This window comes from Oncorhynchus mykiss, chromosome 15 (genome assembly GCF_057628025.1).
Source record: "Oncorhynchus mykiss isolate SJ-2025 chromosome 15, ASM5762802v1, whole genome shotgun sequence".
Classification (NCBI taxonomy): Eukaryota; Metazoa; Chordata; class Actinopteri; order Salmoniformes; family Salmonidae; genus Oncorhynchus; species Oncorhynchus mykiss.
This window is the reverse complement of record NC_143036.1, coordinates 15,544,521-15,563,140: the sequence shown is the minus strand read 5'-3', so window position 1 is coordinate 15,563,140 and position 18,620 is coordinate 15,544,521. Positions and strand designations below refer to the sequence as shown.

Genomic DNA, 18,620 nt, shown 5'->3' with positions numbered 1-18,620 from the left:
ACCATACCACCCTCCCACATACTAACCATACCACCCTCCCACATACTAACCATACCACCCTCCCACATACTAACCATAACCCCCTCCCACATACTAACCATACCACCCTCCCACATACTAACCATACCACCCTCCCACATACTAACCATAACCCCCTCCCACATACTAACCATACCACCCTCCCACATACTAACCATAACCCCCTCCCACATACTAACCATAACCCCCTCCCACATACTAACCATACCACCCTCCCACATACTAACCATACCACCCTCCCACATACTAACCATACCACCCTCCCACATACTAACCATAACCCCCTCCCACATACTAACCATAACCCCCTCCCACATACTAACCATAACCCCCTCCCACATACTAACCATACCACCCTCCCACATACTAACCATACCACCCTCCCACATACTAACCATAACCCCCTCCCACATACTAACCATAACCCCCTCCCACATACTAACCATACCACCCTCCCACATACTAACCATACCACCCTCCCACATACTAACCATAACCCCCTCCCACATACTAACCATAACCCCCTCCCACATACTAACCATAACCCCCTCCCACATACTAACCATAACCCCCTCCCACATACTAACCATAACACCCTCCCACATACTAACCATAACACCCTCCCACATACTAACCATAACCCCCTCCCACATACTAACCATACCACCCTCCCACATACTAACCATACCACCCTCCCACATACTAACCATAACCCCCTCCCACATACTAACCATACCACCCTCCCACATACTAACCATACCACCCTCCCACATACTAACCATACCACCCTCCCACATACTAACCATACCCCCCTCCCACATACTAACCATAACCCCCTCCCACATACTAACCATACCACCCTCCCACATACTAACCATACCACCCTCCCACATACTAACCATACCACCCTCCCACATACTAACCATACCCCCCTCCCACATACTAACCATACCCCCCTCCCACATACTAACCATACCACCCTCACACATACTAACCATACCACCCTCCCACATACTAACCATACCACCCTCCCACTATCAACCATACCACCCTCCCACATACTAAACATACCACCCTCCCACATACTAACCATACCACCCTCCCACATACTAACCATAACCCCCTCCCACATACTAACCATACCACCCTCCCACATACTAACCATACCACCCTCCCACATACTAACCATACCACCCTCCCACATACTAACCATACCCCCCTCCCACATACTAACCATACCCCCCTCCCACATACTAACCATAACCCCCTCCCACATACTAACCATAACCCCCTCCCACATACTAACCATACCACCCTCACACATACTAACCATAACCCCCTCCCACATACTAACCATACCACCCTCCCACATACTAACCATAACACCCTCCCACATACTAACCATAACACCCTCACACATACTAACCATACCACCCTCACACATACTAACCATACCCCCCTCACACATACTAACCATACCACCCTCACACATACTAACCATACCACCCTCACACATACTAACCATACCCCCCTCACACATACTAACCATACCCCCCTCACACATACTAACCATACCCCCCCTCACACATACTAACCATACCCCCCCTCACACATACTAACCATACCCCCCCTCACACATACTAACCATACCCCCCTCACACATACTAACCATACCCCCCCTCACACATACTAACCATACCCCCCCTCACACATACTAACCATACCCCCCCTCACACATACTAACCGTACCCCCCTCACACATACTAACCGTACCCCCCCTCACACATACTAACCATACCCCCCCTCACACATACTAACCATACCCCCCTCACACATACTAACCATACCCCCCCTCACACATACTAACCATACCCCCCCTCACACATACTAACCATACCCCCCTCACACATACTAACCATACCCCCCCCTCACACATACTAACCATACCCCCCCTCACACATACTAACCATACCCCCCTCACACATACTAACCATACCCCCCCTCACACATACTAACCATACCCCCCCTCACACATACTAACCATACCCCCCTCACACATACTAACCGTACCCCCCCTCACACATACTAACCATACCCCCCCTCACACATACTAACCATACCCCCCTCTCCCTCACACACCCCCCTCTCCCTCACATACCCCCCCTCACACATACTAACCACACCCCCCTCTCCCTCACATACCCCCATCCGCCTCAAATACCCCCCTCCCACATACTAACCATACCCCCCTCTCCCTCACACCCCCCCCTCTCTCTCAGACACCCCCCTCTCCCTCACATACCCCCTCCGCCTCATATACCCCTCTCCCACAAACTAACCATACCCCCCCTCCCACATACTAACCATACCCTCCTCATATACCCCCCTCACACATACTAACCATACCACCCTCCAACATACTAACCAATACCCCCTCTCCCTGACATACCCCGTTCCCCCTCACATACCCCCCTCTCCACCCTCTCAACCTCCCTCTTACTCATTCTACTCTCACCTCACTACCGTACCCAACTCCCTCATTCTCTCGTGTGTGCGTGTGTGCGCGCGCTGAGAGAAGGTGATCTGTGATATGTCACACCATCTGAACCTTTCTGCCCAGCTCTAAATATAAACCTGAGAAGATTTCACACAAGAGCCTGAGAGAAAGGTTAACAGCGTGTGTGTGAATCTCTGTTCAAGCCTGTTCCCAGCGCAGATGCATATGAAAAATAACATTTTGTTTGGAACTGAAAATGCCTTTACTGAGAGATCTGTCATCCGGTGACATGGGAAAATGTACAGTACTTGATTGCCCCCAAACATAGGGAGTTATATGAGAGGAATTCATCCAGTGACGTCAGAGATGCCAGTCATTTTACAGTCTACAGTATCTCTTAACTGTAGATGTGCAGGACGATCCAAATGGTTAGTTTTACATTAAGAAAGATACGGGGTGTTAAAAGTTACATAAAGCAATGATGTATGATGATTTACAGTTTACTAATGACTGTTTGACAATGATTTTTAATCAGTTAATATGTTAGTTTCCGATCTGTTAGCTAGTGTGTGTGCTTGTCTCTCTGCTGTGACAAGTAGCTGTGGGTTATTAGCACCAACGTGTTAGGCCATTACACTGTTTGCTTCCAGTTGGACTCTGTGTGTGTGTGTGTGAGAAGCACAGTGTGTTGGCTATTGCTTGGGGAGTGTAATTGTGATGATGTAGGTAGGCTGTAATATCTCATGATTTTGTGTCGGCCTACCTCGTAATAACAGTGTGACGACCCCTCTACAACAAACTACCTCATGATAACAGTGTGTCGGCCCCTCTACAACAAACTACCTCATGATAACAGTGTGTCGGCCCCTCTACAACAAACTACCTCATGATAACAGTGTGCCGGCCCCTCTACAACAAACTACCTCATGATAACAGTGTGTCGGCCCCTCTACACCAAACTACCTCATGATAACAGTGTGCCGGCCCCTCTACGACAAACTACCTCATGATAACAGTGTGCCGGCCCTCTACGACAAACTACCTCATGATAACAGTGTGTCGGCCCCTCTACAACAAACTACCTCATGATAACAGTGTGCCGGCCCCTCTACAACAAACTACCTCATGATAACAGTGTGACGACCCCTCTACACCAAACTACCTCGTAATAACAGTGTGCCGGCCTCTCTACAACAAACTACCTCATGATAACAGTGTGACGACCCCTCTACACCAAACTACCTCGTAATAACAGTGTGCCGGCCCCTCTACACCAAACTACCTCGTAATAACAGTGTGACGACCCCTCTACACCAAACTACCTCGTAATAACAGTGTGACGACCCCTCTACACCAAACTACCTCGTAATAACAGTGTGACGACCCCTCTACACCAAACTACCTCGTAATAACAGTGTGACGACCCCTCTACACCAAACTACCTCGTAATAACAGTGTGCCGGCCCCTCTACACCAAACTACCTCATGATAACAGTGTGGGTGTTAGATGAAGTAATCATGACAACAGGCACAAGGTTCCGCTGGGGCAGATGGATAGGACTTTATCTGACTGTGTCCCTAAACACAAACACAAGCACACGCTCACGTTCTCACACAGTCACACACACACAGGGACTTTGATTTGCAGAACTATGACAACCGGTAATATCCTTTCATTCTCTTTGTTTTACTCTCCCCTTGTTTGGGAGAAGGTAAATGCAAACACGAATTCTGGACTAGAAGAGAAACACAAAGTCCAAGACTGAGAGAACAAGAGAGGAGATTTTTTCAAGAGAGAGGAGTGACAGCATGTTGCTGGATCAGTTTTGGAGTGTGTGTGCTTGCATGTGCGTGTATACATTTTGGAGGGAAGCAGGGGGCAAAAAGAATGTTGGTCTGGGCGAAAGAAAGGGAGTGTGTGTGTGTGTGTGATTAGTGTGTAGTTTCTCCCACTCTGGTCAGTTGAAAGAGGGGTCAAATCAGTTCAGATCACAGGGATGAACTGGGGTCATCTGACTAGAAATAATCCTGTCTTCTCTGTTGGTTCATTGAATCCATAAAGTCTGTATTCAAATCAGATGTTATTATGGGTGTAGTGAAATGCTTGTGTTCCTGGCTCCTACAGTGCCGTAGTATCTAACAATACACAACAATAACACATGAATCTAAAAAGTAAAAGAATGGAATTTAGAAATATTAGGATGATCAATGTCTGTCTATCTGACGTGAAAGTGTCTGTTTACAGTTTGAATGTACAGTGTATACATGTTCTATAAAAGTGTTTGTGTATGGATTAAGTATGTATCGTGTGTGTGTGTTCTCCTGGAAGTGTGTGTGGGCTGTGTGGTGGTGTGTGTCTGCCTGGCCACATGGTTCTCATTAGAGGCAATGGGATGTTTGTTTTCTCTATTAGTCTGTTCCTTTATTATCAACAACTCCTTCAAAACTGCCCCAAACTAAAGCCCAATAAACAGATCCAACAAACACAACCAGGGCTGCACGCATGGTGTGTGTGTGTGTGTGTGTGTGTGTGTGTGTGTGTGTGTGTGTGTGATTTGTGCCTGGGTATCAGTGTGTTTCACAGATTGTGTTGCTACTTATGTATAGAGGTTCATATTGCCCCGAGCAGCAACCTCATTATTAAGATATGGATATCTCCTTCTCCCTGCTTCACTCAATCCTTTCACAATGTTGGGCTATCTTTGTCCCTCTACTGTCTCACTCTCTCCTCTTTGTCCCTCTACTGTCTCACTCTCTCCTCTTTGTCCCTCTACTGTCTCACTCTCTCTTTGTCCCTCTACTGTCTCACTCTCTCTTTGTCCCTCTATTGTCTCACTCTCTCCTCTTTGTCCCTCTACTGTCTCACTCTCTCTGTCCCTCTACTGTCTCACTCTCTCCTCTTTGTCCCTCTACTGTCTCACTCTCTCCTCTTTGTCCCTCTATTGTCTCACTCTCTTTGTCCCTCTAGTGTCTTACTCTCTCTTTGTCCCTCTAGTGTCTCACTCTCTCCTCTTTGTCCCTCTACTGTCTCACTCTCTCCTCTTTGTCCCTCTACTGTCTCACTCTCTCCTCTTTGTCTCTCTACTGTCTCACTCTCTCTTTGTCCCTCTACTGTCTTACTCTCTCCTTGTCCCTCTACTGTCTCACTCTCTCTTTGTCCCTCTACTGTCTCACTCTCTCTTTGTCCCTCTACTGTCTCACTCTCTCCTCTTTGTCCCTCTACTGTCTCACTCTCTCCTCTTTGTCCCTCTATTGTCTCACTCTCTCCTCTTTGTCCCTCTAGTGTCTCACTCTCTCCTCTTTGTCCCTCTAGTGTCTCACTCTCTCCTCTTTGTCCCTCTACTGTCTCACTCTCTCCTCTTTGTCCCTCTACTGTCTCACTCTCTCCTCTTTGTCCCTCTATTGTCTCACTCTCTCTTTGTCCCTCTACTGTCTCACTCTCTCTTTGTCCCTCTAGTGTCTCACTCTCTCCTCTTTGTCCCTCTAGTGTCTCACTCTCTCCTCTTTGTCCCTCTACTGTCTCACTCTCTCTTTGTCCCTCTAGTGTCTCACTCTCTCCTTTGTCCCTCTAGTGTCTCTCTTTCTCCTCTTGGTCCACACTACTGTCTCACTCTCTCCAGCCTGTTCATGTACGTGTAAGAAGTGTGTGTGTTTATTTTCGATTGTATACTTTTGCATCTCCATTTCTGCTTAAAACCTGTAGATGAAGAATATATACCGTGTGTGTGTGTGTGTGTGTGTGTGTGTGTGTGTGTGTGTGTGTTGAATCCCCTCTTTCTCTTGCCCTCCCCAGGCAACACGTGCCACCCTGACAGCTCACTGTATGTCTCTGGGTGACTCTCTGGGGAAGGAGAATGAGTTGGCTCTGATCATCGATGGACAGACCCTGAAATACGCCCTGTCCTTCGAGCTCCGCCAAGCCTTCCTAGACCTCGCCCTGTCCTGCAAGGCCGTCATCTGCTGCAGGTAAGAGACACACTCGCACACACATCCTATTCTGCATCTGCTCTGGGGGGGTGTGTGTTTTGGGCTTGGGGGGGGTGTGTTTTGGGCTTGGGGGGGGGGGGGGGGGGGGGGTTTGGGCTTGGGGGGGGGGGGGGGTGTTTTGGGCTTGGGGGGGGGGGGGGTTTGGGCTTGGGGGGTGTGTGTTTTGGGCTTGGGGGGGGTGTGTTTTGGGCTTGGGGGGGGTGTGTTTTGGGCTTGGGGGTGTGTGTTTTGGGCTTGGGGGTGTGTGTTTTGGGCTTGGGGGTGTGTGTTTTGGGCATCGGGTGTGTGTTTTGGGCTTGGGGGGGGGGTGTGTTTTGGGCTGGCGGGGGTATGTGGCTTGGGGGGTGTGTTTTGGGCCTGGGGGGTGTGTTTTGGGCCTGGGGGGTGTGTTTTGGGCTTGGGGGGGGGTTGGGCTTGGGGGGGTGTGTTTTGGGTTTGGGGGTGTGTGGCTTGGGCTTGGGGGGGGGGGGTGTTTTGGGCTTTGGGGGTGTGTTTTGGGCTGGGGGGTGTGTTTTGGGCTTGGTGCTGACTAAAGGATCTGGTTGTTTTTTAATAGTGTTAGTAAATGACTGTAGATCATAAAATCTTGGCATGGATCTCAGTGGTTAATGGAATACACCGCACCACATGGAAATGTCAAAGTCATGACTCACTTACTGCTATTATCCCACCACACACACACACACACACACACACACACACACACAGTTGAAGTGGGAAGTTAACGTACATTTAGGTTGGAGTCCATTAAGTCGTTTTTCAACCACTCGACAAATGTCTTGTTAACAAACTATAGTTTTGGCAAGTCGGTTAGGACATCTACTTTGGCAATGACACAAGTAATTTTTCCAACATTTGTTTACAGACAGATTATTTCACTTATAATTCACCGTATCACAATTCCAGAATTTGACTGTGCCTTTAAACAGCTTGGAAAATTCCAGAAAATGATGTCATGGCTTTAGAAGCTTCTGATTCTAAGGCTAATTAACATCATTTGAGTCAATTGGAGGTGTACCTGCGGATGTATTTCAAGTCCTACCTTCAAACTCAGTGCCTCTTTGCTTGAAATCGTGGGAAAATCAAAATAAATCAGCCAAAAACAATTGTAGACCTCCACAAGTCTGGTTCATCCTTGGGAGCAATTTCCAAAACGCCTGAAGGTACCACGTTCATCTGTACAAACAATAGTATGCAAGTATAAACACAATGGGACCATGCAGCCGTCATACCGCTCAGGAAGGAGACGCGTTCTGTCTCCTAGAGATGAACATACTTTGGTGCGAAAAGTGCAAATGAATCCCAGAACAACAGCAAAGGACCTTGTGAAGATGCTGGAAGAAACGGGTACAAAAGTATCCATATCCACAGTAAAACGAGTCCTATATCGACATAACCTGAAAGGCCGTTCAGCAAGGAAGAAGCCACTGCTCCAAAACCACCATAAAAAAGCCAGACTATGGTTTGCAACTGCACATGGGGACAAAGATCGTACTTTTTGGAGAAATGACCTCTGGTCTGATGAAACAAAAATAGAACTGTTTGGCCATAATGACCATCGTTATGTTTGGAACAAAAAGGGGGAGGCTTGCAAGCCGAAGAACACAATCCCAACCGTGAAGCACAGGGGTGGCAGCATCATGTTGTGGGGATGCTTTGCTGCAGGAGGGAGTGGTGCACTTCACAAAATAGATGACATCATGAAGCAGGGAAATTATGTGGATATATTGAATATTGAAGACACATCTCAAGACATCAGTCAGGAAGTTAAAGCTTGGTTGCAAATGGGTCTTCCAAATGGACAATGACCCCAAGCATACTTCCAAAGTTGTGGCAAAATGGCTTAAGGACGACAAAGTCAAGGTATTGAAGTGGCCATCACAAAGCCCTGACCTTAATCCTATCAAAAATGTGTGGGCAGAACTGAAAAAGCGTGTGCGAGCAAGGAGGCCTACAAACCTGACTCAGTTACACCAGCTCTGTCAGGAGGAAAGGGCCAAAATGAACCCAACTTATTGTGGGAAGCTTGTTGAAGGCTACCCAAAACATTTGACCCAAGTTAAACAATTTAAAGGCAATGCTACCAAATACTAATTGAGTGTATGTAAACTTCTGACCCACTGGGAATGTGAAAGAAATTAAAGCTGAAATAAATCATTCTCTCTACTATTATTCTGACATTTTCACATTCTTACAATAAATTGGTGATCCTAACTGACTTAAGACAGGGAATTTTTACTAGGTTTAATGTCAGAAATTGTGAAAAACTGAGTTTTAAATGTATTTGGCTAAGGTGTATGCAAACGTCCGACTTCAACTGTGTGTGTGTGTGTATGTATATATATATATATATATATATATATAATTTATACTGCCTCCATCTGTCCCTTCATTCATACAATGTACTCTCAAAGTCTCCTAGAATATTTACATTCCCTTTTTTAGTCATGTTTCCACGTCAAACTGCTGTGACAGTTGTGTGTGTGTGTGTGTGAGGAGGGAAGTAATCGACTCTCCCTAGCATAAAAGCCATATCCGGACTGGGGTCTCCAAGGCCTTACAAAATAGCTCCATTCCTCCCTCCCCCTCTTTTTGTTCCTCTGTTTTCTTCCTGCTCCCCCCGGCCCTCTCATGGTAGAGGTGGCTGTGATCCTCTCCTGCTGTTTTGTGTGTATGTTATGGCTGTTGTATCATCTCCACTGGGTTATCATTTATCAGCGAGAGAGAAGAGAGAGAGAGACCTATATCTGTGTGCTACCTATATTCCCCCGCCCCCCCCACACACTTTAATTAAGACAGCTTCTCCATCCTGGAGGGGGAAATGAATCATTTCCAGGCCCAGGGACATGTACTAGTCTGTGGCGACCTAAATGAATAATTTCCAGGCCCAGGGACATGTACTAGTCTGTGGTGACCTAAATGTATTCATTTCCAGGCCCAGGGACATGTACTAGTCTGTGGCGACCTAAATGAATCATTTCCAGGCCCAGGGACATGTACTAGTCTGTGGTGACCTAAATGTATTCATTTCCAGGCCCAGGGACATGTACTAGTCTGTGGCGACCTAAATGAATCATTTCCAGGCCCAGGGACATGTACTAGTCTGTGGCGACCTAAATGCCAGAACCAGACAAGAACCTGACACCCTCAGCAGACTGGGGGACAAACACCTGCCTGGAGGTGACAGCACTCCCTCCCCCATATGCTCCCCTAGGCACAACTATGACAACATAACCAACAAAAACTGGTCACAACTCCTGCAGCTCTGTCGGACGCTGGGTATGTACATAGTCAATGGTAGGCTTTGAGGGGACTCCTACAGTAGGTACACCTACAGCTCATCTCTTGTCAGTAGTACTGTAGACTACTTTATCACTGACCTCAACCCAGAGTCTCTCAGAGCGTTCACAGTCAGCCCACTGACACAACTATCAGATCACAGCAAAATCAGTCTACTTGAACAGAGCAATACTCAATCATGAGGCATCGAAGCCAAAGGAACTGAATAATATTAAGAACTGCTATAGATGGAAGGAAAGTAGTGTGGAAACCTACCAAAAACCAATTCGGCAACAACAAATGCAATCCCTTTTAGACATCTTGATGGACAAAACGTTACATTGTAATAGTGAAGGTGTAAACCTGGCAGTAGAAAACCTAAACAGTATATTTGACCTCTCAGCTTCCCTATCAAAGCTAAAAATGTCAGAAAACCGAATAAAATGAACAACAATGACAAGTGGTTTGATGAAGAATGTAAAAACCTAAGAAAGAAATTGAGAAACCTGTCCAACCAAAAACATAGAGACCCAGAAAACCTGAGTCTACGCCTTCACTATGGTGAATCACTAAAACAATACAGAAATATACTACGGAAAAAGAAGGAACAGCATGTCAGAAATCAGCTCAATGTAATTGAAGAATCCATAGACTCTAACCACTTCTGGGGAAATTGGAAAACAAACAAACAACATGTAGAGTTATTAAACTCTTTAACATCATCCTCAGCTCTGGCATCTTCCCGAGGCCTGATCACCCCAATCCACAAAATTGGCGACAAATTTGACGCCAATACCTACCGTGGGATATGCGTCAACAGCAACCGTGGGAAAATCCTCTGCATTATCATTAACAGCAGACTCTTACATTTCCTCAATGAAGACAATGTACTGAGCAAATGTCAAAATTGCTTTTTACCTAAATACCATATGACAGACCTCGTATTCACCCTGTACACCCTACTTGACAAACAAACAAACCAAAACAAAGGCAGTCTTCTCATACTTTGTTGATTTCAAAAAAGATTTTGACTCAATATGGCACATGAGGGTCTGCTATTCAGATGGATGGAAAGTAGTGTTTGGGGAAAAACATACGACATTATAATTGGGGAAAAAACACATTTCTTTCCACAGGCCCATGGGGTGAGACAGGAATGCAGCTTAAGCCCCACCCTCTTCAACATATATATCAACAAATTGGTGAGGGCAGTAGAGCAGTCTGCAGCACCTGGCCTCATCCTACTAGAATCTGAAGTCAAATGTCTACTGTTTGCTGATGATCTGGTGCTTCTGTCCTCAACTTAGGAGGGCCTACAGCAGCACCTAGATCTTCTGAACAGATTCTGTCAGTCCTGGGCCCTGACAGTAAATCTCAGTAAGACAAAAATAATGGTGCTCCAAAAAATGTCCAGTCACCCGGACCACAAATACAAATTCCATCTAGACACCGTTTCCCTAGAGCACACAAAACTATACATACCTCGGTCTAAACATCAGCTCAACAGGTAACTTCCACAAAGCTGTGAACAATCTGAGAGACAAGGCAAGAAGGGCCTTCTATGCCATCTAAAGGAACATAAAATGTAACATACCAATTAGCATCTGGCTAAAAATACTTGAATCAGTTATAAAACCCATTGCCCTTTATGGTTGTGAGGTCTGGGGTCCGCTCACCAACCAAGAATTCACAAATGGGACAAACACCAAATTGAGACTCTACATGCAGAATTCTGCAAAAATATCCTCTGTGTATAACTTAAAACACCAAATAATGCATGCAGAGCAGAATTAGGCCGATACCCGCTAATTATCAAAATCCAGAAAAGAGCTGTTAAATTCTACAACAACCTTAAAGGAAGCGATTCCCAAACCTTCCATAACAAAGCCATCGCCTACAGAGAAATGAACCTGGAGAAGAGTCCCCTAAGCAAGCTGGTCCTGGGGCTCTGTTCACAAACAGACCCCACAGAGCCCCAGAACAGCAACACAATTAGACCCAAATAAATTATGAGGAAACAAAGAGATAATTACTTGACATATTGGAAAGAGTTAACAAAAAAACTGAGCAAAATAGAATGCTGTTTGGCCCTAAACAGAGAGTATACAGTGGCAGAATACCTGACCACTGTGACTGACCCAAACTTAAGGAAAGCTTTGACAATGTACAGACTTGGTGAGCATAGCCTTGCTGTTGAGCATAGCCTTACTATTGTCGTAGAAAGCCTGTCTTCTCTTGAGAGCCAGGTCTATGTGCACACTGCCCACAAAATGAGGTGGAAACTGAGCTGCACTTCCTAACCTCCTGTATGACCATATTAGAGACACATATTTCCCTCAGATCACACAGACCCACAACGAAAACAAACCCAATTTTGATAAACTCCCATATCTGTTGGGTGAAATACCACAGTGTGCCATCACAGCAGCAAGATTTGTGATCTGTTGCCACAAGAAAAGGTCAACCAGTGAAGAACAAACACCATTGTAAATACAACCCATATTTATGTTTATTTATTTTCACTTCTGTACTTTAACTATTTGCACATAATATGATATTTGAAATTTCTTTATTCTTTTTGGACCTTTTGTGGGTGTAATGTAAACTGTTACATTTTTTATGTTTATTTCACTTTTGTTTATCTACTTCACTTGATTTGGCAATGTTAGCATATGTTTCCCATGCCGAATATGCCCTTAAATTTAATTGAGAGAGACCGAGAGAGAGCGACATATTTCCCACAGATCACACAGACCCACAAGGAATTTGAAAACAAATCAAACATTGACAAACTCCCATATCTGTTGGTGAAATACCGCGATGTGCAATCACAGCAGCAAGGTTTGTGGCCCGTTACCATGAGAAACGGGCAACCAAACATTGTAAACGGGCAACAAAACATTGTAAATACCTCCCATATTTATCTGTTTCCTCATCTTCCCCTATTATTCCTACTACAACTATTTGCATATTGTTAAAACACATGGCTGATAATATAACATTTGAAATGTTTTAATCCCTTTGAAACCTGTATGAGTGCAATGTTTACTGTAGATTTTCAAATGTTTTTGTTGACATTCTTTGTTTATTGTTTATTATTTCACTTGCTTTGGCAATGTAAACATGTTTCCCATGCTAATAAAACCCATCTTAATTGAAAGAGACCATGCTAATAAATCCCCGTTGAATTGAGAGCGAGAACTAACAACAACATCAATTCCAAAACGCATAAAGATGATAATTATTGGAAATGGAAAGCGAGAGCTAAAAAGACAAGTGGGTTGAAGTTGAGTTGAAGACAGAAAGAACAAATGAAAGGCGATGCAGGAAGAGTTGGCAGAGCAACAGTAAGACTTCACACACAAACTCCATGAGCTTTTTGTTTAGTGGTTTCCATCAGGTAGCAGGAAACCATGAATCACTGCCGGGCTTAAAATAACCAAAATTGCTTCCATTTAGAGCCAATTCCCAAGGTAAAAGTTTGCCTTAACCAAATATCTAGGATTAGATGTGACTTCTCCAGCTCCTAACCTGAACCATTACGTGGATAGAAATATCTTGGCCCCTGTATCAGTGGTTTAGGGGAGGTTTTCTAAATGTGCACCCAGGGGGAGTCCAGGACCGAGTTTGGGAAAGCCTGGTTTAGGGGAACCGCTTCCCACTAATTGATTTATGTAGCAGTTCAGTCATTATGATAGCTGATTGAGGTACTCACCCTCTTAACCTGTAACCCTGTCTGTCTCTTAAACCGGTTCTGTCTCCACATAGACAATGAGATGAGGAGCCCAGGGGAAAGGGACTAGGGAATTTCACAGCGTGAAACGTTACTGTCTCCCCAAATGTCTTTTACCCTTATTGGAATGTATAGGCCACCTTCCACCAAAAGTCTGTTTTTTGATCAGTTTAATAACATGCTTAGGGAATGTGACTTTGGGAATAGGTCATCTTAATGGGAGATTTTAACACTAATTATGAAGACAAGTCTTGTAAGAAAACCTTTGACCTTACACAGCTAGTTAAAGGACCAACCAGGGTGACTTGTTGCTCTAAAACACAGATTGACCTGGTGTTCAGTAATAAACCAGAGAGAGTGACTAAATCATTCAATATGGTTACTGGGCTGTCTGATCATAATCTGACACTCATAGCCAGAAAGCTTTCCAAGAACAGGTTTAACATCTCTACTGGTAGCAAGCCTGATCAGCTCAGAATACCTAAGAGTCAATTAAATCATTTTGAAAAGGTAATTAAGGGAATTAACTGGAATGATCTCTTGTCCTATACAAATTGGAAGCTGATAGTCAGGTTTTTCTATCCACAATCCAGACTACAATAAATGGCTTCCTAAAGAAAACCAAATCCAAACCTGGCCAAAAGAGCACTCTTCCTTGGCTAAATGGAGAAATCTGGAAATTGATGAAAGAACGAGATTATGCTCTAAAAATAGCCCTAAGATCCAAATTAGAGCATGACAAGACGTAGGTTCACCATGTTGAGAAATAAGGTGATGAAAGAAATCAGACATGCCAAGGCAAACTTTTTTATTAACATAATTGGTGAAGCAAAGGGAAATTCTAAACTGATCTGGGAGAATCTAAAAAAGTGAACAGGGAAAGACCATAGTAACACTGCAAAAAGACTAGAAATCATGGTGAATAACAACCTAACACAGGATGCGGTCGAAATATCAACAGCCTTCAATTCGTACTTTGTTGACTCTGTCAAGGTCCTAACACAGAACCCCTCCACTGGTTTCCTGGGCTCAGAGCCAGTGAATTACACTCAACCTTTCTTCATCATTAAGGAGGTTTCTGAGTCAGAGATAAACAAGCTGATTAGCTCACTGAAGAACTATAAAGCCAAATATGTGTTTGGGCTGGACTTTGCGTAAAAACTACAAAGAGTCACTCATTGGCCCCATTACTAAGGTCACCAACACATCTATTGGTCTCGGGGTGTTTCCAAGGGTTTAAAATCTTTAAATCAGGCGACCCTGCTGACGTGAGTAACTACAGGCCCATTAGTATACTACCTGTGGTGTCAAAGGTTGTTGAAAAGTGTGTAGCAGAACAACTGATTGCCCACCTCAACAACAGCCCCTTCACATTACACTCCATGCAGTTTGGCTTCAGAGCGAAACACTCCACAGAAACGGTCAACTGCTTTCTTCTGGAAAATGTGAAGTCCAAGATGGACAAAGGGGGCATTGTTGGGGCTGTGTTTCTGGACCTAAGGAAGGCTTTTGATACTGTTAACCATGAGATTCTCATCACAAAATTGTCCAAGTTCAACTTTTCCCCTGATGACTTGAGATGGATGAAATCATACCTTGAAGGCAGAACTCAGTGTGTCAGAGTGAGCAATGAGCTGTTGCCCACTCTTAGCTATGATGTGGGAGTGCCCCAAGGGTCAATACTGGGGCGCCTCCTGTTCAGCCTGTACATTAATGATCTGCCTTCTCAAATTCAACCTAGCTAATTTCCGATTTATGTGAAATTGTTTGACTACAGAAGTAGCAAAACTGTACTTCAAATCTATGATACTCCCCCACTTAACACACTGCTTGACTAGTTGGGCCCAAGCTTGGTGTACAACATTAAGACCTATTCAGTCTGTCTACAAACAGGCTCTCAAAGTGCTTGATAGGAAGCCCAATAGCCATCATCACTGTTACATCCTCAGAAAGCATGAGCTCCTGAGTTGGGAGAATCTTGTGCAATACACCGACGCATGTCTTATATTCAAGATCCTAAATGGCCTGGCTCCCCCTCCACTCAGTATTTTTGTTAAACAGGAAGCCCAAACATATGGCAGCAGATCCACAAGGTCTGCCATGAGAGGTGACTGTATAGTTCCCTTAAGGAAAAGCACCTTTAGTAAATCTGTTTTCTCTGTGAGAGCTTCCCATGTCTGGAATACACTGCCACCAGACACGCATAACTGCACCACATATCACACTTTCACAAAAGGCTTGAAGATATGGCTAAAGGTCAATCAGATTTGTGAACATGGTCCCTAGCTGTGTGTTGCTGCTTTCCATGTCTGTTGTCTGTAGCTTGTGAGGTGTGGAAACACTTTGTTGCTTTTGAATTTTGTCTTGCTGCTTTTTGTTCTATGTTGCTCTGTCTGTATGCTACGTCTTGCTTGTCCTATGTTGCTCTGTCTGTATGCTACGTCTTGCTTGTCCTATGTTGCTATTGTCTATATTGTAATTGTTTTTAATAACCTGCCCAGGGACTGCGGTTGAAAATTAGCCGGCTGGCTAAAACCGGCACTTTTACTGAAACGTTGATTAATGTACACTGTCCCTGTACAAATAAAATAAACTCAAACTTAAACAGACTGTTTATGTGTGTGCGTGTATAACAGACAGTATGCCTGTGGAAGACATGGCTCCTGTTATTATCTGTATGTCTGTTTTATAGGCCTGTAGTCAGACCAGGACCCACAGTGATTTAAAACCCCAACAAGGAACAGTCTTTCTGGGATAAGAGGGAGCGGGCCTGGGTGGGTATGGAGCAAATCTCTACACCAGCATGTAACCTCTCTATCTCACACACACAAACACACACACACACACTGCAGGCCAGGGGGAAGCCAATGAGTCATAAAGATGCCCTGTGTGTTCTAAGCAAGACCGTAGCCCGGTCAAGCTGAAGCTGCAGAGCTGGGTGGTCCACTTAGCATTCTCACACACACACACAATTTCCGAGGGGAAACCCTCAGAGAGATTTGGCTGGAGAAGTCGATGTTGATAGACGAGCTGCGCCTCTGCTCTCTGAGGTGTGTCTGTCGGTCTGTGTGCGTGACAGAGTGACTCAACAGTCAGCCTGGTCTCAGAGACTAGATCTCTCGCTCTCTTGCTGTTTACACATGATCTACTTCACTTGATTTGTCAATGAACAAAAGTGAAATAAACAATAAAAATGTACATTAAACATAACACTCAAAGTTCCAAAATAATAAAGTCATTTCAAATGTCAAATGTACAAATCGTTAAAGTACAAAAGTGAAAATAAATAAACATAAAAGAGTTTGTCCTTCAGTGGTTGCCCTTTTCTCGTGGCAACAGGTTACAAATATTACTGCTGTGATGTCACACTGCAGTATTTCACCCAGTAGATATGAGTTTATCAAAATTGGGTTTGTTTACAAATCCTTTGTGGGTCTGTGTAATCTGAGGGAAATATGTGTCTCTAATATGGTCATTGATAAACTAGTTTTAATGACTCCAACCTAAGTGTATGTAAACTTCCAACTTCAGCTGTAGGTGCTGCTGTAGGCCATCGCTGGTTGGGGACAGAAGCACCAGATCATCAGCAAACAGTAGACATTTGACTTCAGATTCTTGTAGGGTAAGGCCCGGTGCTGCAGACTGCTCTAGTGCCCTCGCCAATTCGTTGATATAAGTACGGTTCTGTATTTATTTTCTTAGTCAACCTGTTTGTTTGCCAGAGCATTTGCTGTATATCTTGGAAATAAGAATCTTAGTAGTAGGAGGAATCCTAGGAATGGAATCCTTCCAGGAAATGTTTTCCAAAATCACATTGTAGGTTTGGAGTTTTGATTTGGAGTGAAGGTTTTGTTGTGGAGGGTAGTATCCTGTATATGTCCTCCCAAGTTTATCTCAATAAAACATATTTTTTCTGGTTGTATCTTACCCTGTCTGTTTTTTCCAGTCTCCAGACATCTTTTACTTTTGGTCGTTGATGTTGTTGTAACTTTTTTCGAACTGGTCTCGCTCTCTCTCTCTCTCTCTCCAGGGTGTCTCCCCTCCAGAAGTCTGAGATAGTGGACATGGTGAAGAAGCATGTGAAGGCCATCACTCTGGCCATAGGAGATGGGGCCAATGACGTGGGCATGATCCAGACTGCCCATGTAGGAGTTGGCATCAGTGGCAACGAGGGCATGCAGGCAACCAACTCCTCGGACTACTCCATCGCACAGGTAACACACACACACACACACACACACACACACACACACTAAGTAGAGAACGGAAGAGGGGGGGAAAGGGAGCGGGAGAAGCTAGTTGAAGTATTCTGTGAGAGCCAGAGGAATCTCTCTCTCTGTTTATCTGTCTTTACCACTCAGGTGTCTACTACTGCTTATCTCTTTGTCTCACCCTGTATCTCCCTCTCTCTCACCACCCCTCTCTCTCTCTCTCTCTCTCTCTCTCTCACTCACCCCCCTCTCTTTCTGTTACTAGTTTTCCTACCTAGAGAAGTTGTTGCTGGTCCATGGGGCGTGGAGTTATAACCGTGTCACTAAGTGTATTCTCTACTGTTTCTATAAGAATGTGGTTCTCTACATCATAGAGGTAAGACACACCCCTCCCCCTCACCGTCCCACTCCTTAAACCTCACTTCTCCCACCCTTCAACCCTCCCTCCCTCTCTCACCCTTCAACCCTCACCTCTCACCCTTCAACCCTCCCTCCCTCTCTCACCCTTCAACCCTCCCTCCCTCTCCCACCCTTCAACCCTCACCTCTCCCACCCTTCAACTCTCACCTCTCCCACCCTTCAACTCTCACCTCTCCCACCCTTCAACCCTCCCTCCCTCTCTCACCCTTCAACTCTCACCTCTCTCACCCTTCAACTCTCACCTCTCCCACCCTTCAACTCTCATCCTTCAAACCTCCCTCCCTCCCTCTCTCAACCTTCAACCCTCACCTCGCCCACCCTTCAACTCTCCCACCCTTCAACCCTCACCTCCCCATCACCCCTCCCACATATAGACTGTACCTTATAAATGCCATCCAGTAATGTTTGAAGATGTATTACTATTTAAAACAACATTAGTAGAAGCTGGACCCAT

At 44.9% G+C, this 18,620-nt stretch overlaps 1 protein-coding gene across 9 annotated transcripts in view; it reads left to right on the top strand.

Annotated features, from left to right (window-relative positions):
* LOC110490927 (phospholipid-transporting ATPase IB) overlaps nt 1–18,620 on the top strand; it is a 98,868-nt gene that overhangs the window by 47,733 nt on the left and 32,515 nt on the right. For all 9 annotated transcript variants that reach the window (XM_036943828.2, XM_036943827.2, XM_090199368.1 and 6 more), the window contains 3 exons: nt 6,330–6,502; nt 17,566–17,749; nt 18,012–18,122. In XM_036943828.2, coding sequence (XP_036799723.2) covers nt 6,330–6,502; nt 17,566–17,749; nt 18,012–18,122 — 468 coding nt within the window. The remainder of the gene's footprint in view (nt 1–6,329; nt 6,503–17,565; nt 17,750–18,011; nt 18,123–18,620) is intronic.